At 37.6% G+C, this 25,942-nt stretch overlaps 2 protein-coding genes across 3 annotated transcripts in view; both read right to left on the bottom strand.

Annotated features, from left to right (window-relative positions):
- Positions 1-987: 987 nt before the first annotated feature.
- On the bottom strand, positions 988-17,153 carry LOC127452266 (uncharacterized). Its single transcript, XM_051717608.1, has 4 exons — positions 17,117-17,153; positions 13,336-13,625; positions 6,446-6,556; positions 988-1,092 (listed from the first exon to the last, which is right to left on the bottom strand). Exons 2-4 carry the CDS (start codon positions 13,486-13,488, stop codon positions 988-990), a joined length of 369 nt encoding a protein of 122 aa, XP_051573568.1. The 5' UTR covers positions 13,489-13,625; positions 17,117-17,153.
- A 967-nt stretch (positions 17,154-18,120) lies between these two features.
- Positions 18,121-25,942, bottom strand: part of xylt2 (xylosyltransferase II) — a 48,455-nt gene continuing 40,633 nt past the window's right edge. For both annotated transcript variants that reach the window (XM_051715625.1, XM_051715626.1), the window contains exons 9-11: positions 22,119-22,314; positions 21,404-21,737; positions 18,121-21,205 (exon numbers count right to left, since the gene is read on the bottom strand). In XM_051715625.1, the coding sequence (XP_051571585.1) occupies positions 20,883-21,205; positions 21,404-21,737; positions 22,119-22,314 (853 nt within the window). In that variant the 3' untranslated portion in view covers positions 18,121-20,882. The remainder of the gene's footprint in view (positions 21,206-21,403; positions 21,738-22,118; positions 22,315-25,942) is intronic.

Here is a 25,942-nt window from a genome sequence, read left to right on the forward strand (position 1 = left end):
CTAAAGAGTACAATCGTATACATCTATTAATTACAAGGACTGGTATATGACATACAAAAATAAATCGGCTCCCCAGCAAACTTCATAAACTGATTTAAAAAAATGCATCAGCCAGTAATCACAAACGATTGTGATTGGCCCTCCTTACCAGCGCTGATAAAAGTAACCGGTATCACATGAAGACGTGGTCTAACACGTTCCGTTTCAGCAACGGTCTGGACGACAATTTACAACTACATACCAACAATTCGTCTAAATAATGACAAGACGAAACTTTAATAGATAATAAGGACACTAGGTCACAACTGAATAGTAACTTTAATAGCCATTGTGTATTGAAATACACAGATTAACCCTACCTAACCAATTATATACAACATCCGGACCAATAAGCCCCGCCCATTTAATAATCCTGATTCATCGTAACTGGCATTCTCTGCGTTTACCAGAATCAGAATGAGCTTTATTGCAAAGTGTGCTCACCTACACAAGGTATTTTTGTTTTGTTTTTTTGGCGATAGGAGAAAAGTAGTGCACACAGAACATTACAGTGAGACACAGAATAAAACAAGGTAAGAGTATAAATAGACATTAAAAAAAAAAAAAATTACAAAAAACATATATATATATATATATATATATATATATATATATATATATATATATATATATATATATATTAATAAACAAGACATATTACATAGAATGGCGTTTGTCTACAGTGGTAATATATGTGCAAGGTAGGGGTATTACATTAATGAGTGAATTTCAATATGTACATGACATATTTATACATTATTGCACTATGGGAGTCCTGAAGGCCTAATTCCTAATTGTTCATGTGGAAAATAGCCTGAGGGTAAAAATTGTTCTTGTGCCTGGACTTCCTGGTTCTCAGTGCTCTGTAGCGCCGGCCAGAGGGCAACAGTTCAAAGAGGGAGTGGGCAGGGTGTGTGGGGTCCAGAGTGATTCTACCTGCACATTTCCTCACTCTGGAGATGTACAGGTTTTGGAGGTTGGGTAGAGGGGCACCAATAATCCTCTCAGCAGTCCTGACTGTCCATTATAGTTTCCTTCTGTTTGATTTGGCAGCTGAACCAAACCAGACAGTTATAGGTGTACACGGGACAGACTCAATGACGGCTGAGTAGAATGGTGTCAGGAGCTCCTGTGGCAGGTTGAACTTCCTCAGCTGGCAAAGGAAGTACAACCTCTGCTGAGCCTTCTACACAATGGAGTCAATGTGGGTGTCCCCCCAACATTGTAATGACTCTACTGCTAACACAGTGCTGTTCAGGATGGTGATGAAGTCCACAATCATCTCCACTGTTTTGAGCGTGTTCAGCCCAAGGTTGTTGTGACCGCACCAGACAGCCAGCTGTTCAACCTCCCGTCTATATGCAGACTCGTCACCATCGCGGAAACTTCAGTAGCTTGACAGTGGGGTCCTTTGCGGTGCAGTCATTTGTGTACAGGGAGAAGAGCAGTGGAGAGAGAACATATCCCTGAGGAGCACCAGTGCTAATAGTGAGGGTCCCAGATGTGATTTCCCCCAGTCTCACTAGCTGCTGCCTATCTGTCAGAAAGCTGGTGATCCATCAACAGAAAAAATCTTGTCATCATTATAGTCACTCTTGTAGTGATTTACGGCCAACAATTAAAATGAAGTGGGCTTCACACAAGACACCAAAGTATGTGGTGATTTTGATCACACGTCACTTAAGGTGAGTATGTGTGTGTGTGTTTGTGAATGTCAGATGGCCCCTCCCTCTGTTTATTTGGGGCACCAGCTAAAGAATTTCACCTTAACAGTATAAGAAAGATCCAAACAGACCATTCAATAAATTAGAAATATGTACTTTGGAGGGAGTCAGTCATCTGAATAATCTGAAGGATTTGTGAGATTCGGCTTAACCTTTAGAGCTCTTACTGTATTATCAACACAAGGAACACACGGTCGTAATACAATTTATTTTATTTACAAAAAGATAAGCAAGAATAACTAACAACAACTACAAAAGGGTACTAATATGCTAAAAATAAATAAATAAGATGCTAAAATATAATTTGACTCTCGATGGATGTAGTTACATCGTCTTCAACAGCGAAGAATTTAGGTGTTATATTTGATACCAATCTGTCCTTTGAAAATCAGCATTCTTCCACCTAAGAAATATTTCTAAGTTATGACACATGCTCTCTGTTATTGATGCCGAAAAACTAATTCATGCGTTCATGACCTCAAGACAAGATTATTGTAATGCATTACTGGGAGGATGTCCAGCAAGTTCAGTAAATAAACTTCAGTTATTTCAAAATGCAGCAGCTAAAGTGCTGACTAGAGCCAAGAAATATGATCATATTAGCTTTGAATGGTCTAGCTCCGCAGTACTTATGTGAATTCTATCATGCTATATTCCATCACGTTCATTACGATCGCAAAGTTCTGGCCTGTTAATAATACCTAGAATATCAAAATCCACAAAATGAGGTTGATCCTTTTCATATTTGGCTCCTAAACTATGGAATAGTCTTCCTAGCATTATTCGCGACTCAGACACACTCACTCAGTTTAAGTCTAGACTAAAGACTCATCTTTCAGCCAAGCATACACCTAATTTATCTATCAACTCATAGTTATGCTGCATTAGTCAGGTCTGCCAGAACCAGAAACACTTTTCATATTCTCTAACAATAATCTGCATTAAAGTGAATGTAATATACACTAATATTATTCTATTTGATTCCCTGTCTGAACTTCGAGATACATATCCTGAGATTACCAGAGCCAGCTAAACATCTGCTTTTGTGTTCCAGGGAAGAAAGAAAGTCGTCCAGGTTTGGAATGACATAATGGTGAGTCAATTATGACAGAATTTAAATTTTTGGATGAACTATCCCTTTAACACCTTGTTTCACACACAACAACACATAGTAATTACAAAATATGAAAAAAGAGCACTTGAAAATCAACAGAGGCCAGACAGATTCCTAAGCAATTACAATCAGAGGCTTCAATAAAATGATCATTATCATACTATTGTAATCAGAAGCTCAGAGCTGAGAAACCCCAGCAGCTCTCGACAGGCTCTCTACAGGCACTTATGACAGTAGATAGCAACAGACAAACCACTGATAGTTGTTTGTCAATTAACATTTTCAGAGAGTAGAACAGATGGGGGAAGATGCCCCCCTTAATGAACAATGTGCATCTGCTGATAAATTATAACATATTTAGATGTAAGTTTAGCATGTGGATGATGATGCATTATTAATATATTAATAATATATATGAATTGAAACAGTTGTTAAGTTGGTTTTAACAAAATTCATGTATAGGGGCATTTTATTGCCCTATTGGTGTAAGGTGACCCACTAACTAGGGCAATATAATGTACATCTGATATCATTTTATAAATATATATATATATATATATATATATATATATATATATATATATATATATAAACAAAAATTGCTATTAAAGTAAAATACTAAATTGATAAAATGTATTATAATAATAATACTACAAATATTTAAATATCAACAATATTCCATTACTATAATATAATATAATATAATACAATACATTTTAAATCATAATATTATATTTTCTATTTTATATTTATTCTTGGGTTACTTAAAAAAACTGTGACTTTTTTTTCTTTTTGAGGGAAAGTACTTTGCACAAGACCTATTTCTTTATTTTCTTGTTCTATTATAATATTTGTGTCAGCTTTATGTTTGTATATTGTGCAAATAAAAAAATAAAAAAACCTGTTTCAAATTATACATCTTAAGTTCTCTTAAAATGAATGAACAATAATGACTGACTAATCAAATCACAGAATCACAGTCAGAGAAAGAGATACATCTGAATGATAAACATATTCCTTACATTTCATACTTTTAAAACATGGAAAATAGTGACAATGATTATTGAAGTCAATTATAGGTAATGACAAATAATAAAGATGTTTAAAATGTACTTTTATATTAATTTCATGAAGACATTTTTTTTGAACATAAGAAAGAGTAAAATTAAATGTAGGGTGGGACATCTTTCCCCAGGGGGCGTCTTGCCCCATTTTACACTTTTATGAAGACTTGTTCAGACTATATCCTCAATATTCACAATGGCTAATAATTTTTTCTCGCTTTAAGCAAAAATATAGTAAGGTTTATTCTATATATATATATATATATATATATATATATATATATATATATAAGCTATTTGCCAATGGGGTAAGAAAAATAAACTTAATTCAAGATGTATTCTCTCAAAACAAGTGTTATCATAAATTCTTGCATTATTATCATAATTTTGCTTCTCAAGTAATGTATCTTGTTTTAAAGTGATTGTTTTTTATGTTAATTTTTTTTTCTCCTCATATCCATACTTAATATGCAGAGACAACTATAAGTAAGCCATCTGTAGTTTAATTTCCCCTAAAATTGTGATACTGTGGCGCTATCAAAACATTGCCATTATCTTGAACAATGGTGTGAGTTGGCGGGACTATTTGTTTGTACAACCAATGAAAGACAGGGGAGTTTTCTGTAATCTGTTTAAAAAAAACAGTTATTTTTTAAAACTCTGTTTGGTGATGCTAGTGGCACAGAAATTACACACTTAATGATGTATTCAGGAATTTTTTAAAGAGATAGTAATTTTGAAATGCATGTATAAAATCATGCCCACTCATGTGAGTTCAGTCATATCAGTAACTTTATAAAAGCTGTTTTATTCTACATGGAGCAGGGGTGCCTTATGGGGGCTGCCATGTTAAAATCACATGACCAGCTGAATACTACTCGCTTCATCTCAGTAACTGCCCTGTTATTGGACACTTTCACTCATGGATTAAACTAATCCTGACTTACTTTGCATAGTGAAATTCTACAATGGCTTAGGTAACTGAAAACTACTGTGTTTGAATGATGCAGCATCCAGGCCACTAGGTGTCAGAGTAAGACATACTTAGACATACACTATATTGCCAAAAGTATTTGCTCACCTGCCTTTAGACGCATATGAATTTAAGTGACATCCCATTCTTAATCCATAGGGTTTAATATGACGTCGGCCCACCCTTTGCAGCTATAACAGCTTCAACTCTTCTGGGAAGGCTTTCCACAAGGTTTAGGAGTGTGTTTATGGGAATTTTTGACCATTCTTCCAGAAGCGCCTTTGTGAGGTCAGACACTGATGTTGGACGAGAAGGCCTGGCTCATAGTCTTCGCTCAAATTCATCCCAAAGGTGCTCTATCGGGTTGAGGTCAGGACTCTGTGCAGGCCAGTCAAGTTCTTCCACACCAAACTCGCTCATCCATGTCTTTATGGACCTTGCTTTGTGCACTGGTGTGCAGTCATGTTGGAACAGGAAGGGGCCATCCCCAAACTGTTCCCACAAAGTTGGGAGCATGGAATTGTCCAAAATCTCTTGGTATGCTGAAGCATTCAGAGTTCCTTTCACTGGAACTAAGGGGCCAAGCCCAGCTCCTGAAAAACAACCCCACACCATAATCCCTCCTCCACCAAACTTCACAGTTGGCACAATGCAGTCAGACAAGTACCGTTCTCCTGGCAACCGCCAAACCCAGACTCGTCCATCAGATTGCCAGATGGAGAAGCGTGATTCGTCACTCCAGAGAACGCGTCTCCACTGCTCTAGAGTCCAGTGGCGGCGTGCTTTACACCACTGCATCCGACGCTTTGCATTGCACTTGGTGATGTATGGCTTGGATGCAGCTGCTCGGCCATGGAAACCCATTCCATGAAGCTCTCTACGCACTGTTCTTGAGCTAATCTGAAGGCCACATGAACTTTGGAGGTCTGTAGTGATTGACTCTGCAGAAAGTTGGCGACCTCTGCGCACTATGCGCCTCAGCATCCGCTGACCCCGCTCTGTCATTTTACGTGGCCTACCACTTCGTGGCTGAGTTGCTGTCATTCCCAATCGCTTCCACTTTGTTATAATACCACTGACAGTTGACTGTGGAATATTTAGTAGCGAGGAAATTTCACGACTGGACTTGTTGCACAGGTGGCATCCTATCACAGTACCACGCTGGAATTCACTGAGCTCCTGAGAGCGGCCCATTCTTTCACAAATGTTTGTAGAAGCAGTCTGCATGCCTAGGTGCTTCATTTTATACACCTGTGGCCATGGAAGTGATTGGAACACCTGAATTCAATTATTTGGATGGGTGAGCGAATACTTTTGGCAATATAGTGTACTTCAAAAAATTACTGAGTGCACCTTTAAGCTTGAATATTTTTTACTGAAAAACAAAACAAAAATACGAATTAATTAAAAAAAATAATAATTATGCAGTTTATATGGCCATGTTTATTATATAAAGACACCTCCATGGAGAAGAGTGAAGTCATCTTTGAGCTGTTGACATCCAGATGGATGAATCTGCAGCGAGACTCACCGTAAAGCCAATGCCCACAGTAGCAGAGAAGGATCCTGTGATGAATTTCCCCTGGTCAAACTGCACTAACAGAGATGTCTTCCCCACTCCACTGTCTCCAACTAGTATAGTCTGCAACAGACAGGCACGGATATTCTGTTTAAAACCCCAAAATCTGCATGTTGTCATGTTAAAATTACATAATTTCTGTGCTTAGAAATACAAATATGGAGAACAAACTGTCTACATAGGATCCACAAGTAAAATAAGCAAATTGGTTAAGGGTTAAGATACTTTCACAAGGCATTTTATCTGATAAAAAATAAAATAAAAAATACATTGTAAAGTACAAGCATAACATACAAAATTCAGACAAGTTACAAACCCAGAGAATAATCAAGTTCAAGTTAAATCACTGCATTCTCAAATTACCATTCAGCTGAACTGTGATGAATAAATCACTGGAGAGATGATCAGAGCTGGAGTTGTAAAGACAGATTAGTCACTTTGATGTTGACACCCGCTATTAGTGCCAACAAGAATTAGTTAAGGATGCCAGAAAGCAGCTCTGTACCCACTCACTGCTTTGTCAAGATCAGTCAAGTAGATGTTATTAGTGTTATAACTATTACTATTGCTAATATAGCATTTACTAATTTATTATTTGATCTTAGGTGTTAGACTTCAGTACATAACTTGTGGATGATAACTTGAATCGTGCAGTTTGTTGAGGAGAAGTGTACTATTCAGTGTGCTATTCAGCTCCTGAAGAGCATGTAAATATTAAACGCTAGCTGTGATATGCACGCGCTGTTAAAACGTTTAGACAAGAATCTTGAAATAGTGAACGCAAATTGTTCCGGTTTCACTTTAACATTTTTGTAATGCAAATGTTCTTGATCGTTGTGGGTTCATACATATGTAGAATGAAAAAGATGGCATTCCAGGGGCCCCAGTTTATGGCAAGGCCCCTCTCTTACTGTCATAAGGAAGAAAAACTGCTACATTTTGATTGGATCACGGTGGACCAACACAAACAAATGCAGATCACCGTAGCAACTCCCTGGCAAACACCCTAACAACCTTCCAGAACACACTAGCAACCACACAACACTCTAAACCACATAGCAACATGATAAAAACACTCCGAAAACCTTAGCAACTGCATAGCAATAACACACAACACCCTAACACCCCCTAGCAACTTAGCAGAACACCCTAGTAACAACAACATGCTAAAAACCATTACGATCACCCAAGCACCTCTATTGCAAACACCCATTACGCCCTAACAACCATCCAGAACACACCAGCAAGCACCAAGCAAAGCCCTAGCAACCACACATTAACAATACCTTTTCAAACTGCATAGCAACACTCAAAGTCTGATCACTTTAGTCACTGCATGGCAACTCCATGTCACTCACAACACCATAGGTACCACACCTTGAAACGCACAAACAACCATCCACAACACGCTAACAACCACTTAGTAACCACCCAGAACACCCAAAACAATCTCTGAACACCTTGGCAACTCCTTAGCGAAAAATCTCAACACCACTGGACCCATCTAGTAACGTCCAAGCAATCGCGCAGAACATATTAGAAACCACCTAGCAACACCCTAGTAACAAGGTGGTCACTTTAGCACTGGCAAACACCACTCACGTCTTAGAATAGAGCTCAACAAGCACTGTTATAAAAACACCCCCTCTTTTTATCTATGTCTCTCATTTGCCCCCCTCTTTAAGCATCATGTCACATCAAAAAGGGCAGCATGTCATCTCCGTGGGGACTGAGAGCAGGTTGTGGGCGTCATCCAGTCCTGGTTGCCATGGATATCACATCCGCTCTAGTGTCTGGCCAGAGGCTGCAAAAGCACATGCAGCTTGTTGGATGACATTTATCACCTCTGGGGCAGATGCTTATACTCCGCTCGGGTTGACACTAGTGTGTCTCGCAATGTTTCCCTCTGTTCTAATGCAATCCCTGCTGAGTGTATGCCTCAGATTTTTCAAGGTTTCCCGGAGGATGTAATTTAATCATGCTGGGTGACCCCTCCTGTTTTTACATCGATAGATTTTTGAATGAAAAAAAAAAAAGTTCACCCAGAAATGAAAATCCTGTTATTATTTACTCACCACCATGTTGTCCAAACCCACATGACTTTCTTTCTTATGTAGAACACAAAAGTTCAATTTGTAAAGAATATCCTGGTCGCTCTATCAATACAATGAAATTAAGTTTTCATTTCTGGGTGAACTATCCCTTTAAGCATGTTAGACTATGTGTAATAGATTGTACTGGAGTGTGATATGGATATCACGCTCATACTGAATAGTTTCATGACATGACACTATTTCAAAATGTAGCATTATTTTGCACATGCTGAACAAACAAAAATCCGTAAGCAATTCCTTTAGGAGTGGCATGATTTCAGAACATGAACACTGTCCAATACAGAGCCACAGGACTTTAAACTTTATTACTATTTCATACAGAACTCATGCATGTTTGATATTCTTTAAATCTCTCATCACTCATCCAACTGAAGACATGCTTGATGACGAAAACACACAATGGAACAAACCACATGAGGCAGGTGAAGGGGGCAGAAAATGACATTGTCATAGCAACACATGCATTTCTGCAGCCAAACCAGCAAAATGTCCCTCTTCAGTAGATGCATAATGCTTATCTCAGATGCTTCATTATGACAATAGGAATATCACATCAGATTCACACAGCCTAAAAGCTCTACAATAAGAATATTTCTGTAGTACTCTCCTCCTGGCTGACGTGGTGAAAACTGTAATTTCATTTTAATGAAAATTTGTGTCGTTAAAGGGATAGTTCACCAAAAAATGAAAATTCTCTCATCATTTACTCACCCTCATGCCATCCCAGATGTGTTTGACTTTCTTCTGTAGGACACAAAAGAAGGTTTATAAATCAATAAATCTCCACATTGTTCTTCTTTGTTTTACCGGGCAAGGAGAATTTATAGTAAAAAAGGACTTAAATATTGCTCTGTTTCTCTCCCACACCTATCATTGATTTAATCATTGGAGTCGTGTTGATTACTTTTATGCTTCCATTATATGCTTTTTGGACCTTCAGGCCACCATTCACTCGCATTGTATGGACCTACAGTGCTGAGATATTCTTCTAAAAATCTTCAGTTTGTGTTCTGCTGCAGGTAGAAAGTTATACACATCTGGGATGGCATGAGGGTGAGTAAATGATGAGATAATTTTCATTTTGGGGAGAACTGTCCCTTTAATATGTGTTTTTGCACTTTATTGCTTAATTGAATAACAAATTTAAACTTTTTAAAAGCAAAATGGACAAGTGTTCAATTCACAATGTCTTGACAGAACCCATATGGGTTTAAGGACCAAGTTTAGTCATGTAGCATCTTTAATAATAGAAGAAAAAAAACAAAACATAAAAAAAACAGCAGAGAAACAATGAGAGCGCCCTCACTCGAGGGAAGTGATGTACTTCACGTCTCATGTTTTTTTAATAAGTTCCTGTCCTGTCATCCATCCTCACCACATCCAATTTCAACCTGAACGAACAGGACAAATGCTTTATACATGTAAATGACAGTTATTGAAATCAGCTTGAAATTCTGCACTTTAATACTAATGTGGCACAAAATGGTCTTTGAAAATGTGTTGAGTAGATTATTGGGCTGAAATTTAAATGACAAATGGAGGTAAAACGAAAACACACAAACGTCAAATGACACCACAAAATTAACAATAGCAAGATTGTGTGCATTAACTGTACATATGTGTGTATTTTAGAGGCTTTCAAATTGTGCATCTCAGATCTGTTCTGAATTGATAGGATCGCAGACAGCGGGGACAAAACAATGCTAAATTCAAATAATAAAATGCAACTAACCATATAACCGTGTATTTAGAAGAGCAAAATACATAGGCTTACAGTATTAACAGTAAAAGAGAGGTGAACACGCATCCCATATCTTTTGTTGTTAACGTCAAAATCTTTGTGTCCAATCAAAACAAAGTCCCTCTACTGGCGGCCATTTTAGGAACAATCCCGGGCAGCTATGAAAGTACAGCTCTTGTTTACTTGAATGGGAAAATACCGTAATCTCCAAAACAGTTGGTCAAGTTTACAATCAAAGAACATATTTAAAATCAGTTGTAAAATCTGACAACAATAGTATCAAAATTTGTGCTTCTTTAGCTCAGATTATGCAAAATAAATGCTATTTTTCAGGCTGATTCAGCTGATGTGCATGCACATTCTCGAGTTGCCTGACAGACGATGTCTGAATCTAAAAGATAATTGTCTCTTTTACCAGTAAGGCGGGACTTCCTTTTCTACATCCGCCATATTGGCCATTCCAATTGGCCACTCCCATTCATTTTAATACCAGTATTTCATCTCAGCTAAACAGTCTCTGATCAGACTCTACAGTATTTTGGTGAAAATTATGTCGCTTGGTAGAAACTAATCAAATTAGACAGATATAAACATGAACAGGTTGCATGACGACATGCGCTCATCCTTTGCAACGCAAAAGAAAGAAATATATAGTGTTGTGTAAATAATTTTGCATATTGTCGAGCCTATGCAGTTCATGGTAATATTAATAAACGTTTGGGGGGGTTCCTCCCCATATCCCCCCTGGAATCTACACCCTCGGGTACTGTGTTGTGTCGTCACTGGATGTGCAATGTAAGATCTGGGTTCTGACGAAAAACAGTTAAGAACCACTGATCTAGAATTCATACAGTACATTCATCTGACATCTGGCCAGTATGCACATGCTAATAATGTAAATGTGAAGATTGCTGACTGTGCTCCTCTGCTTTCATCCTCCAGTTACTGACTAAAGTGAATCTTTGAATACAGTTTGCAATTTTTCTAATCTCTAACCTCACATCCTCTATAGAAGTGTCTGTGTGATATTAATGCAGGAGTGTCATTGAAAGCGCACTCTGAGAGCAAGACGGTCATAATTTGTGTGTGGTCAGGCATTACAATTATCCCTGAAAAATGCTGATGACATCCTGTGCTACTCATTTCACCTCAGATTACTCATTTTTATGGAAGCTGCCCATTAACGCTGGAAAAAACAATCTCTGCTAATATAATAAGAGAGATGTATTTTAAAGACTAGAATTTTAAATGTTTTGAAAAGTTTTCTGCAAAACTGGCTAACTACTAAAAGCTAACTATGTGAAAGAGAGCAATTAATTTATATATATATATATAACTATTTGATTATTAGATGTATAATTTAATCAGAGTCGTATTTTTATGAGATAAATGCAATGAGGGTTTTTGAATGAACAATCTCAATTATAGTGACAGCATTAAACTTGAACAGATAAATGAAACACTCTAATTACGACTACAAAATGAGTATGTATAGGCTATAACTGAGTCTAAAACATAGAAATGAACAAAAGCATTAATTACTCTAAATATCCCACTATATTAAGAAGACCTAAAATACAGTGCAGAGACGCTAATTGGTTTTTGAATATGATCATTTACACGAACCATCTGAATTAATCAATTCACTAAAAATTACTTTCTAGCGCTACTTATGATAGAAATAGTTTAGGAAAGGGTGTTTGATTATAACTTGCTTGGTCGCAAGGTGCACAAACAATGTAAAATTAAATACTTATTGGGAAAAGTAGCTTGTTACTGGAAAAGCTACATTGTTTTGAAAACAGCTGAGGTACTGTCACACGACTGGAAAATGTAATTACTTTTAGTTTGTTACTCCTCAACACTGACGTATATATCTGCTACAAGATATTTTTGTTGGCATTAAGACGTATACTAGCATAAAGATGTTAGCCTCAAAGCTAACAGAGCGCAACTGTTCCTTCCTCCCTTTTTTTAGCCATCTTTGTACTAGAAGTATTTTTCCCATTCATTTTCATAAAATCCTTTATAAGTGTTCTAAGCCATGAACTACCCAAACAACCAGCTCCGAGGTGAATCACAACATTACATACTTTAATTCGAAGCAGAAAAGAATTTGAAAATCATCCAGAAAGACAAAGGTACATGACGTCTTTCATGAGAGAATGAACTACGATCCCACGAAGTATTGTGAATGACGTAATCGAATTTTAAACAATAAAAAAAATATAACAATATTGGTTTAAAACAATATATTTAAATGTTATAAAAAGAATTGGCAAACTATTCAGATATATAAAATTATATAAGTAGTTTGAGAGTGTAGATTGTGTCATTCACAGTGCATCATGGGAGTGCAGAGCTCTTTTGATGTGCTTTGTTTGATGCAATTCTCTGATTGGTGGATCTCTCTTGAGGATCATGGGTAGTGTAGTTCTTCACCAGGAATTACGCTATAAAACAGATGAAGTTGAAATAACATGGACTGATATCTTCAGCAGAAGCATATACCATCGATTAACAACCTCGGAGCTCACGGTATGTCGGTCTTTAAAGGTTTATAAGAAACCTGACTGTTGTGCTCTAGACATAAAAGCCACAAAACTCCCATTCTGATTTCATGGCATCTTTAAAGGGATGTCCTATGACACAAGGCTGCACAACTATGTTGTTTCATACAGAAACCTTTATTGGGGTAAAAGTTTTGCTCTAGGGCAGCTTTGTAATCTTAGTGAGTGACAGAGGAACAATCCTTCAAAACCCACCAATGTGTCACACTGACACAGTGAAGTCACTTTTGTTCTGATGTGACAGGCATGAGTCATAATTCCTCCATGCAAAACAGAAATCCACATGATGCAACCACCCTGCTCAATGAACACAGGAGGTGGATGTGTAATTCAGGCAGCCATGTAAGAGATAGAAACTTTATGTTTACATGCAATTACAGCATCTGTGGTTGTAGGAGAATGTGTCGAGGTGCTCACCTTATGCATGAGCTCTTCATTGTAGGTGAGGATGAGTGTGATGTTGGAGTGGGTTTGTCCTTCTTCTGTGTCTGTGTCCATTGCTGAGGAGTCGTACGCGCTGTCGTTGGAAACCGACTTTGTCTGTCTAGTGTTCTCCATCATCAGGTCCATGTGTGAGGAGTTTCTGACCAGCAGATCCACATGAACTTTTCTTTGTCTCACTAAAGTCACAGCAGCACTTCCCAGTGTCTCTTATCCTCTCCACTCACTGATGTCGCACGGTGACTCATGCCAGAGACTGTTATAACCTGATGAAGTTCATGCCGTTAAATATTTTAACAGTAGCACTTCCTGTGGCATGTGACGAACTATTTTGGGTGATTCATGTTTTGTAGCACTCTTTTAACCTGCAGCTTAAATTATTATTATTATTATTATTATTTTTTGTAACTTTTAGAAATATGTTGTTAATATAAAAGACTAACAGGATGGAAAGTGATATTGAGGAGACATGAAATACCTGTAAATTGATTACCAATTAAAACAAGTTTTAATTGAAACATTTTAATTTGAGAAGGAAATATTTCTTAATAAATTGCTTGTTTTTCACTTTAGAATTTAGTCCATAACAATGTGGTCATTTTTGCAAAAATGGCAACATCTACGTAAACAAGTGATATTATATATTTTAAAAAAAAATTATAAAAAAAAAATAAAATAAAAAAAAGAGTAAAATTTTCATTTTTACTTATAATGCAACTGCTTTTCTTTACTTTATCATTTATAGTGCTTAGCCAAAAGGGCAACTTGATGGTTATATTAAATCTTATTTTAACTGTTAGTAAAAATAGAATAGATAGCCTATAGTAAGAAGCAAATGGTTGGTATCTGAATCAGAGAGGCCTGTAGAATTAATAAAAATGACAATAGCAGTACCTAAACACAAGTCGCAGTAACTTTAAAGCTGAAGTATGTAACTTTTTCAGTGTTAAAATATTTTAATATGCAGAGACAACTAGAAGCCTTTCATAGGTTTACTTTCTCGAAAACTGTAAACACTGCGTCTCTGTGACGCTATAAAAATTCTTGAGTTTGTTTAGAGTGGCCCGCTTAGACACGCCCCAACAGCATCAACCAATGGCGTGAGTTGGGGGTGGGACTATCACTTTGTTTGACCAATGGTAGACGGGGGGCATTTTCAGGAAGCTATTTTGAAAACATTCGCTGTGTCCGAATATCCATACTTCTCTACTATATAGTATGCCAAAAACGGTATGCCAATGGAGTAGTATGTCCAAATCCACAGTATTCATGAAGCAGTAAGCGAGATATACCCGGATGACCAACTATTTCCGGTGAGATTTTGAAGTGCGGATAGACTGGACACTTAATGATCCCATAATCCTTCAGGAGCTGAGGCAATGTCACATTCAAAACACTGGATTTAAAGAAACGGCGGTAAATTACGAGGTGGACGCCTCTTGTCAGCTGTAAGTGTTATATATATATATATATATATATATCCTTGTGCTTAAATGGTGCTTGTTTAACAAAACCAAAACAGATAGTTTTCGCAGTTGTTATTACATCATATATTCGGGTCACGAGACGATGCAATGTCTCATGAAGTATGAAGGAAGTCTCAAGTCTATTCTTACTACTCGCATGCATCCCTAAAAGAACGTACTGTTTTGCCAGTAGATTAGTGCATCTTTCATCAAATACAGTTCATACTGTGACAGTACGTGGTTTCGCATGCAGCTATTGTTTATTTTTGCAATTCCATTCGGTGGTGCTAGTGTCGCAGAAATTACATATTTCAGCTTTAAGCAACCTGCACTTACATTTTCGCAAACTCGTGTCAGTTTCTTGTGAACGCTAGAGACACTACAACAAAAATGCATTGACATTTTTTTTTTTTTTTTTTGTGGTGAAGTAAATATAGCAGAAAAGATTAAATACTTTCTTCACTGAAAAAGTTAAAGTGTGAACTTGAAAATATTAAGTAAATTCTACATTTGTACTTAAATTCAAACGTAACAATGAATGCTCTAGCTTATAAATAACTATTATTCATGAATGTTTGTTATCTTTACAATGCGTCATCATGTAACAATCATAAAGTAGAAAACCTTGTAATATTTAGAGTAAATTTCACAGTAAATAAAATAATACATTTTACTTAACTTTTCAAAACTGGTGTTCCCAGCATGCAACGGGCTTGAATAATTAATGAGCTTGCATGGTTTCACTATTTGCAAGTTTATTTTCACTGTTTTTATTGTTGATTTTGCTGTAACGTTTGGTAGCTTCTTGTTTTGTGAAGTCAGATGTTTATTTTCCACTCAAAATTACCCGTCCATGATAAAAAAATTAAAATAATTTTGATTGTTACCATCATCGTGTTTTGCGCACCAAGCAGCAACACAAAATTCAGCAATTGCGTTTTTAATCTCACATTTGCTTTTCTGACACTATCCGTTAGGTTTAGGTTTAAGGTTTAGAGGAGGGATGTCAGTTTTGTTTATTTAAAACTTGATAGAGTATTATCCTTAAAAACCTCATGTAAAAACAAAATGTAACTTGCTTTTAGCGCCACTCAGTGGACATTTCACCTCAGAACTGCCACGACGCATATAAGGAGCCACATAATATCATTTTGCAAAAATGTAGCCACAGTCAGGCCATTTTCATAAGATGAGTCTGACTGAATAGTTTTCAATAAATTGTGAGGAGTTACTAGAACTAGAAAAAAACTAATAAAAATACTTCTGGTAAGATGAAATGTTACCATTACAGATGCAATAGTTACTAATCAGAGTCAAATGTTCTGTGGAGTGACAGGCTACTCCACATTAAATTTTAAACAACCATTGGAATTGAAAAATTAATTTGTCACACTGCAGGAGCATTACAATGAACTAGCGAAGGCAAAAATGTGATTCAAATAATAATAATAATAAAAGATTATGCAGTAAATACCCAAATATTTTAGACCATAAAGCCCCATAAAGTAAGTTAAATGTTTGAAAAGAAATACTCTCACTATTGGTGTAGAAACTAAAATACATGATACATTTGAAATAGCAGCTAGTTATATTTATTTATTCATATGCTCAGTCCCTTGAAGAGTGATCTCATAAAGGTCATGCATGTTTCCACATGACTTATTCAACCCAAACATAAAGTGTATTCAAGGGACTAAAGAGTGTTACACATTGTGAAACTAGCAGAAAATCTGCATCTGTAAATAAAACATATTAAAGACACAGGGAAGGCAATCGCGATTAGAATTTATATACGTTAAAGGTGTACTCAGTAATTTTGTCCTCATTAAAAACGTTTAACTCCTAAAGACTTGAATTGTAATTTTGCAATTTATGTAGGAAATCATGAGAACTCACATTAAACTGAAGACTTTAGTCATATCAGTAATCTTATAAAAGCTGTTTTATTCTACATGGAGAGGGTCCACACATGGGGGCTGCCATGTTTGAATCACATGACCAGCTGAATACTACTCGTTGAATCTCAGTATCTGTCCTGTTATTTGACACTTTCACTCATTGATTAAAGTAATCATGCCTGACTGTGAATACTAAATTTCTACAATGGCATCTGAAACTGAAAACTATTGATTTTAAATGATGCTGCATCCAAGCCACTAGGTGTCAGTGTAAGTTTGAGATGACACAAAGACAAAAGTAACTGAATTCACCTTTAAAATCATTCTTTATTGAATTAAATAAATATTAGATTGTTGGGTATAAATCTACACATTTTGTAATTATTTACTTACCTCATGTTGTTCCAAACCCATATGCTGTTATTTTTCCTGTGAAACACAAAATGAAATTTTTTAAACAATCTTCTCACAGTTCTACTTCCCCCCCTCCCCTTTTTCCCATACCAAAAAAAAAAAACAAAACAAAACAAAAAAAAAAAAAACATAAAATGAGACTTCATGAGATTTCACATCTTTATTGTGTCATCTGTTGCTGCCAATCAGCTCTGGTTCAATGTGACCCGAACTTTAAGAGTTTAAGTCTGGAGTTTACAGACCTTCAGTGACATGGTGAGAGTGATGATGGAGAATGAGGCATAAAATAAAAGCTGAAGCAGCATTCTCAAGTTCTCACCGACAGGTTAAAATATGACTTTAAATAGAAAAATATAATTCATTCATTCTTTACATCATTCCACTTTTTTTTTTTTTTTTTATGTCTAGCACAAAAGCATTGCTGAAGCACATATATGAAGAGGAAAAGGACACTTTTAACCTAAAACATCTAGAAATTCTGTTCAGTACCACTTTAGAACAAGGTTCTGATCATAAACATTAGTAAATGCATGAAGTATCATGAACTATCAAGTAGTAGTTTTAACAGCATTTATGAATAATTAATGCTAAATTCTATCAGAAACTGTTGTGCAATCATGTTAGTTCACAATGCATTAAGTGTTAACATATACAACTTTTAATTTCATTTTGTTTTTAATTATATGTTGAAATGAACATTAACCGAGACTGAACAGTGTTGTTCATTGTTAGTTCATGTTAACTTATGTTAACAAATGCAACCTTATTGTAAAGTGTTACCAGTAAACCAAGACCTGAAACAACTCTTTTTTTTAAAACACGGGACACTTAAAATTGACCTTATAAGAGTTGCCAAATAAAGAGTAGCATGTTGCACAAGATCATTTTTCCCCAAACTTGCTTCTTTGTGATGTGTCCTTTTTGGAAGGTGAGAAAGTCAAAAAGCACACAACAAAAACAGAAAACAATCACAAAATGTGGTGGTTAAAAAAGTGACAACCAGTTTATGACACGTTTAAAAGAAGATGGACACATTATAATCCACATTTCAATGTATTATCTACAGGACTTGCCCACAGTTCACCAAAAAGTAAGTTCATTATTTACTCATCCTCATGAGATGCAAAATGTCCAAGCTGAATTTTTCCATACAATGAAAGCATAGTGTCCTTTTTGGAGCTTTGCAGTCCATCTTTTCTGTTCCATTGAATAAAGAAAGTCATACAGGTTTGGAACGACATGAGGGTGAGTAAACGATGACAGAATGTTTATTTTTGGGTGAACTATTCTTATAAACAAAAACAGCAGCTAGTGGTTTAGACAAATAATGGTGTAACTCAAGTCTCCTAATCTTGTGATCTTTCACACAAAATACACAAAGACACTAAGGAAACTACTCGAAGTTGAGAATGAAACTGGAAGAAAAATGTACAAGTGTAAGCGTGAGCGCTAAATCACATATTGATCTTCAGCAGCATCAGTTCAGGCAGTCTCGAAAGATAAATTCCACGTCTTCGTACATTGTGAACTTTGTGCAGTGAACTTCGCAGTAATGGACAATAACATGTCCTTGTTGAGGTTTATTTAAACTCAAAAGGACATTCAACATTATGACAAATAGTCAGTTTTACAAAACTCTGATTCGAAACAGTCTCTCGATGGATGGCTTTAGTTCGTATGAAGTTTCGCTTGTTTTGTTGCTGTACACAATGATTCCATGCAGTGCTGCGTCTCTGAGCAACATCATAGACTAATGATTTTACAAGCTCCGCCACCTCCTCTGAGATTCAGCCAATCAGAAAGGAGCTTTGTCTTACAGTAAAGTGCACTTCTTCAATCTGCTTCTGAAAGCATAGCGATACAGCCAGAGGACTCCGGCGACTTACTTCCAACACTTTCAAATAAGAGTTTTGGCCACTGTTTTAGAGAGGAAAATAATGTGCACTGCTTGATTTTCTTGTAACAAAGAATAAAAGGGCCATTCACACGGACATGTTCTTGCACCCATCTGCACTGTTAATTTACTTGTAATTTAAATGTAAACATGCACTAGACCGGTATTTTTTATGTTGTCATCTTGGGTGTAATCGAATTACAAAGTAATTAGTTACTGTAATCTAATGACTTCTAAGTACTTTTAAATTACTTTTTAGCTACTGTAATCTAATTACTTTTAAACCTTAAAGAATGGTGCAATTTTATATTTAAAATTCTTGTAACAGGATTATAGTTACCGACTTGCGATTAAGGTAATTACTTTTTAAGTAGATTACTTGGGTTACTCATATTTCTAAAATAATATTTATGTATAACTGTCCATATGTACGTCTGTTTGTATTTCAGTGACAGCTAAAGGGTGTGCATCAATGTAAAAGGAGGAAATATAGACATTATTTTGAATTTGTTGAGCGGGAAAAAACATTTCTGTGAAAAGTAATTAGTAATGTGATTACTTTTTAATTAAGTAATCAGTAATCTGATACAGTCGGTCATAAGATAACCACTGGTCGATCTCATTAAGAGGTAAAAGGGAAAGTGTAGAGAGAGAAACTAGACATGTGGCTTCTTTCTGTGTGTGTACTTACGTGCGCATGTGCTCTTGCTGTAATGCAGATACACGTTTGAATATTTACTTTAAGTTTTCAACAGTAGTATGAAGTATACAAGCACTGGTTTTCATGTCCACATTAATATGTTTTCGTTTAAAATCCATATTGATTTCGCTACGTTTACGCCTCTCATCCACATTGGAACAGCGTTTTCCGTTTCAAAAACACTCTAAATTAACGCATACTTTTTGAAAACGATAACTTTAGGAAACGGAATACTGAGTTTTCAAACAAAAACGTTTAAGTGTGGATGTGCCCTTAATTTAATCTTTGTTCTATTGCTAGTCATTTGTTTTTGTTCTTATTATTATGGACTGTTTACTTGTCTTGAATACTTACTAGAGAATTTGAAACAATGTTTACTTCATTAAAAAATTAGCAGTCGTTTTCGTTGCTTGCGTAATGAGCAAGACTTTGCTTGAAGTTTAAAGTATAACATTTAAAATGTGTAATGAGACACCTGCGTTTTGTTCAATTTAGTGTACGCTAGATATATATCTTTGACTGTCAAGACACATTTTGCTGTTTTTTCAGCATCTTGCGTCATGAGCACCAGATTTTTGAGACTTTGCTTGAAGTTTAAAGTATAACATTTAAAATGTGTAATGAGACACCTGCGTTTTGTTCCATTTAGTTAATGCTACATATATATCTTTAACCGTTATGACGTATTTTGCTGTTTTTTCAGCATCCTGCACCTTGAGCACCACATTTTTAAGACTTCGTGTTTAAAGTTTAAAACAGTTTAATTTAAAAAATTCATTCTGTTGGGCTCCATCTAGCTTTTTTTAAACGAAAAAACAAAAGTGTCCTGTGTGAATGGCCCCTAAAAGTGTCAAATTGTTCTGATTTGGGTCTTTGTAGCATAAACCCACACCGTAAAATATGTGCTAATAAGACTCAGAACCTTGTAACAACGTATCTGGATGACAATTGAATAAGGCTCCTACAATGTCTGGCAGTCTTCTTGTGCAAATTTATATAGCTTCTCAGGTAAATTCACCCTCAACTAGTTGCTTAAACCTCAACAGATTAGTAATGGGATGATCTCAAAGACCATGACTCGTAAACATCACTCTTGTGGACTGTCCTTCAGGGCCTTCACCATTCTCCTCTGATTGTTCGAGCTCTCAGGGCTACCTAATGCGTCCATTACTTTTGACTGGCCCCAGTTCTGATTTAGGGTCTGGGGACAAGGAGCTCCAAGAGGTCATAGTGCAGAGTCCTATGGTGGGACAGAAAGAGGTCTGCTCAGAGCAGGTATCTCCGGTGACCCAGAAGGTCCCAACAGAACTGTCCACCCAGGCCTCCAGCGGCTTGCCCACTAGGGAGATCTTCTTCTGTGCCTCCTGTAGGGCGGGCTCACTGGGCGGCAGCTTCAACACATGGGAGAGCTGCTGAAAGCTTTGCTCCAAGTATATGTTTCCTGGAGGACCTGCATGCATCCAGCCATGGTCTTCTGAAGAGATAACAAGAGAGAGACAAGAATATAGTCACAGCAACAGATAAAAGTAAAAAGCAATAATCAATATTCTTACAAGAAATTTCTGCAGCACTAGAATCAACAAACAAAACTGCAAAAACAATTAAATATAAAATAAATTTAAATGGCTCATCTTCAGTGTACGTCACAAGGCTTTAAGCATTCATGTCTCACCTGTGCGTAGTGGCTCTCGTCCTTTGAATGCCAGAGGCATGACCAGGAAGCGAGCTTCTGCTACTCGCTCCCACAGCCGCAGCATACGCACCTTCCACACTCCAGGCCTGAGAGGGCGCTGCAGGGGCGGCTTGTATTGAGTGAACTCTGCCTCCACATCTATGCTGATGTCATAGGATGCTGCCACTATGTGTGCTGGGTCAATCCACACTATGGTGGCTGTAAGGTTGGGACCACGAGCCCACTTCTGAACAGCCACTGGCTCGTCCAGGGGTCCAATCACACCGCCAAAGTTACGGAAGATTCGCTCCTTTGGGTCCCATTCGGTTCCAACCTAGTCCACAATAGCAATAAAAATAAACATGTTCCTGGTCTTATCGTGCACGATTCCTTAATTTTTGAATGCAAAAACATGTTTGTCTTCTTAATTAATCATCAAAATGTAATAACATGCTCCGCCTCTAAAACAACTTTAATTTTCAGCTGATGTCCCAAATCCCTCTTACTTTTCAATATCCCATTTCATTCTGAAATATGTCAGATTATGGAAATATAATGGGTTGCGAATGGCGTTTCATGTTGACTTGAAAATGTGTCAAATCTTCTTCAAACTCCAAACCTGTAAATGTAGCTTTTATATGGTAATCAAACACTGTTTAATATATCCTATTGATCTCCGCAGACCCTCTACATTGCACCCCCCAGTTCCTCTTACCTCAAGGTGTTTGAGTCTCTCAAACTCATGAAGGTTGTGCTCCAGCTGCAGTGTTGCCTTGGGAACAGCCCACACCTCCAGCATCTCCCTTGAGCTTCCAGCCACATTCTGCACTTCCTGCCTCACCAGGTAACCTTGGAAACGGTCATCATAAAAATACAGGTGCACAGAGATTGGGTAGCCAATGGGCTCGAACCTGTGGAAGAATAATTAACTGAATTTAAACAACTGGATAGATAGATAGATGGACAAACTGACATACAAACAGATAGTGTTCCAGAGACAGACAGACAAATGGATGGAAAGATAGACAGATAAAGACGAATCGATAGATTAGTAGATGGTTCGATAGACAGGTAGACGGATAGGAAGACGGGTAGATGGATATATAGACACGTACACAGACAGATAAATAGACAGATGGGTAGACAGAAAGACAGACTGACGGATGGAAAGACAGGTTGACAGACAGACAGACAAACAGACAGACAGACAGACAGGTAGATGGACAGACAGGGAGACTGACAGACAGATTGATGGACAGATATAGAGGCAGACAGACTGTCAGAAAAACAGGTAGACAGAGGGACAGTTAGACAGATGGGTGGTCGGACACTCAGATAGATGGACAGACAGACATATGGGTAGATAGACAGACATACAGGTAGATGGACAGAAAGGTTAAACAGACAAATAGACAGACACAGGGTTTACATAGATTTTTAAGAGTAAACTTCTAGCACTTTTCAAGGTACAGTGCATCCGGAAAGTATTCACAGCGCTTCACTTTTTCCACATTTTGTTATGTTATAGCCTTGTTCCAAAATGGATTAAATTCATTATTTTCCTCAAAATTCTACAAACAATACCCCATAATGACAACGTGAAAGAAGTTTGTTTGAAATCTTTGTGAAAATTATATAAAAAAATCAAAAAATCAAAACAAAAAATCACATGTACATACTGTAAGTATTCACAGCCTTTGCTCAATACTTTGTTGAAGCACCTTTGGCACCAATTACAGCCTCAAGTCTTTTTGAGTATGATGCTACAAGCTTGGCACACCTATTTTTGGGCAGTTTCTCCCATTCTTCTTTGCAGGACCTCTCAAGCTCCATCAGGTTGGATGGGGAGCGTCGGTACACAGCCATTTTCAGATCTCTCCAGAGATGTTCAATCGGGTTCAAGTCTGGGCTCTGGCTGGGCCACTCAAGGACATTCACAGAGTTGTGCCGTAGCCACTCCTTTGTTATCTTGGCTGTGTGCTTAGGGTTGTTGTCCTGTTGGAAGATGAACCTTCGCCCCAGTCTGAGGTCCAGAGCGCTCTGGAGCAGGTTTTCATCAAGGATGTCTCTGTACATTGCTGCATTCATCTTTCCCTCGATCCTGACTAGTCTCCCAGTTCCTGCCGCTGAAAAACATCCCCACAGCATGATGCTGCCACCACCATGCTTCACTGTAGGGATGGTACTGGCCAGGTGATGAGCGGTGCCTGGTTTCCTCCAGACATGACGCTTGCCATTCAGGCCAAAGAGTTCAATCTTTGTTTCTCATGGTCTGAGAGTCCTTCAGGTGCCTTTTGGCAAACTCCAGGCAGGCTGTCATGGCAAACTCCAGGCAGGCTGTCATGTGCCTTTTACTGAGGAGTGGCTTCCGTCTGGCCATTCTACCATACAGGCCTGATTGGTGGAGTGCTGCAGAGATGATTGTTCTTCTGGAAGGCTCTCCTCTCTCCACAGAGAAACACTGGAGCTCTGTCAGAGTGACCATCGGGTTCTTGGTCACCTCCCTGACTAAGGCCCTTCTCCACCGATTGCCGGGCGGCCAGCTCTAGGAAGAGGCCTGGTGGTTCCAAACTTCTTCCATTTACAGATTATGGAGGCCACTGTGCTCATTGGGACCTTCAATGCTGCAGAAATGTTTCTGTACCCTTCCCCAGATCTGTGCCTCAATACAATCCTGTCTCTGAGGTCTACAGACAATTCCTTGGACTTCATGGCTTGGTTTGTGCTCTGACATGCACTGTTAACTGTGGAACCTTATATAGACAGGTGTGTGCCTTTCCAAATCATGTCCAATCAACTGAATTTACCACAGGTGGACTCCAATCAAGTTGTACAAACATCTCAAGGATGATCAGTGGAAACAGGATGCACCTGAGCTCAATTTTGAGTGTCATGGCAAAGGCTGTGAATACTTATGTACATGTACATTCGTTTTTTATTTTTAATAAATTTGCAAAGATTTCAAACAAACTTCTTTCACGTTGTCATTATGGGGTATTGTTCGTAGAATTTTGAGGAAAATAATGAATTTAATCCATTTTGGAATAAGGCTGTAACATAACAAAATGTGGAAAAAGTGAAGCGCTGTGAATACTTTCCGGATGCACTGTACCATAATCACCTTTTTAAACACCTCGAAGCTTTAAATATTATCCTATTCTAAATGTTAATTGACAAAAATGCAATGATAAAAATGCATCCTCTGTGATTTCAAACATTGCCCAATCTATAAAAATGAAAGTTTTAAGAATTCCTTTAAACCCACAGACTGCTAAGACTGGAATCCTTAAAGGCCCAAACATACTCTACGAAAGTACGTGAACGCAGATGCGCCTTGCAACGCAAGCTCGATTTCACGCGTCATTGTGAAATGTGTCAGCGCTGAATTCATAACCCAACGCATGTACGCGCTGCATTCTCAGCATTGCCATAAGGGGCGCTGGAGTGGAGTTTCTTCTTTCAATCAACAACTGTCATGGCGGACTCGGCCAGCAATTTGAGTTGAATCTTTTTTTTAAAATATATACGACTTTTTGTCCCCAGTCTATTCAAACAAACTTGTTTTTTCTCCGTGTCTCTCCCCACTCCTAAACTATCGACTAATCTACTACATCTGGGCTGCATCTGAAAATGTAGGCAGTTGACTTGCTTCCTAATCAGTTAATGGCTTAACTGACAGCTGTTTTGAATGAATGGAACACTTAAAGAACTGGTCTCCGGACAGTTTGAAAAGCAACTTTTTCATCCTGCCTCCGTATACAGCCTCCGAAGGCAGAATTTTCCTGTTTTCGGATGCAGTACCTGTTTTGTGGTCACGCCTAAAAAAATCTATTGCCCCCTTGTGGTCTGAGGTTTGTAACCGCCAGAGCAACGCAAGAGCACATGCAATGTATATACAATGGGACCACGCACTGACCATGCGTTGGCCAAGCGCTCACGTCTGCGTTTGTGTACTTGGGTGAAGTATGTTTCAGCCTTTAATATGATAACAATCAAAGTCTTGCATTATCACACAGATACATTTGGAAACACCGGTTATCTATAGGACATGAATTACGAAAAACAGTAGGGAAAAACAAATCCTGGTTACTGTACTTATTTATTTTCATGTGGAAAATGAAAAGTAGAATCAAATAGATTTGGCTAATTTTAAAGAAAGTTTGTGTGGGTTTTTTTTTTTTCCACTTCAAATAAAAGCTATTACAAGCTATTCAGTGACAAGATATGAGACCCATGTTTTTTGGGGGTGTCGTAAGATACAGGTGTTCTGGTTGAGGGTCCAGAATTTTATGGGAAACGTATTGGGTACTCGGATCTCTTTTGCCCCAGGCTCTTTGGGTGATGGGGCAGTCATTGATGTAGGAGATAAGTACATGAAGAACTGGATCCTGGCCGGTGTTATGGTGGGCAGACAGGTTATCCTTAGAGGATGGAAGTCAGCTGGAGCCCCCTCGTTTCGTGAGTGGTGCGAGGAGATAGGCTGGGTGGCAGCTTGGGAAGAGTTGTCATACAGAAGGCTAGGCAATATAGATATGTTCA

Source organism: Myxocyprinus asiaticus, chromosome 14 (assembly GCF_019703515.2).
Source record: "Myxocyprinus asiaticus isolate MX2 ecotype Aquarium Trade chromosome 14, UBuf_Myxa_2, whole genome shotgun sequence".
NCBI classification, from domain to species: Eukaryota; Metazoa; Chordata; class Actinopteri; order Cypriniformes; family Catostomidae; genus Myxocyprinus; species Myxocyprinus asiaticus.

Bases quoted from the DNA above. Each gene is read 5' to 3' on its own strand.
- LOC127452266 (XM_051717608.1), bottom strand. From the start codon at position 13,488: ATGGACCTGATGATGGAGAACACTAGACAGACAAAGTCGGTTTCCAAC. The intron at 6,557-13,335 runs GTGAGCACCTCG...TGTCTGTTGCAG, and splicing joins ATGAAGAGCTCATGCATAAG to ACTATACTAGTTGGAGACAG. The intron at 1,093-6,445 runs GTGAGTCTCGCT...GGTTTGGTTCAG, and splicing joins CTGTGGGCATTGGCTTTACG to CTGCCAAATCAAACAGAAGG.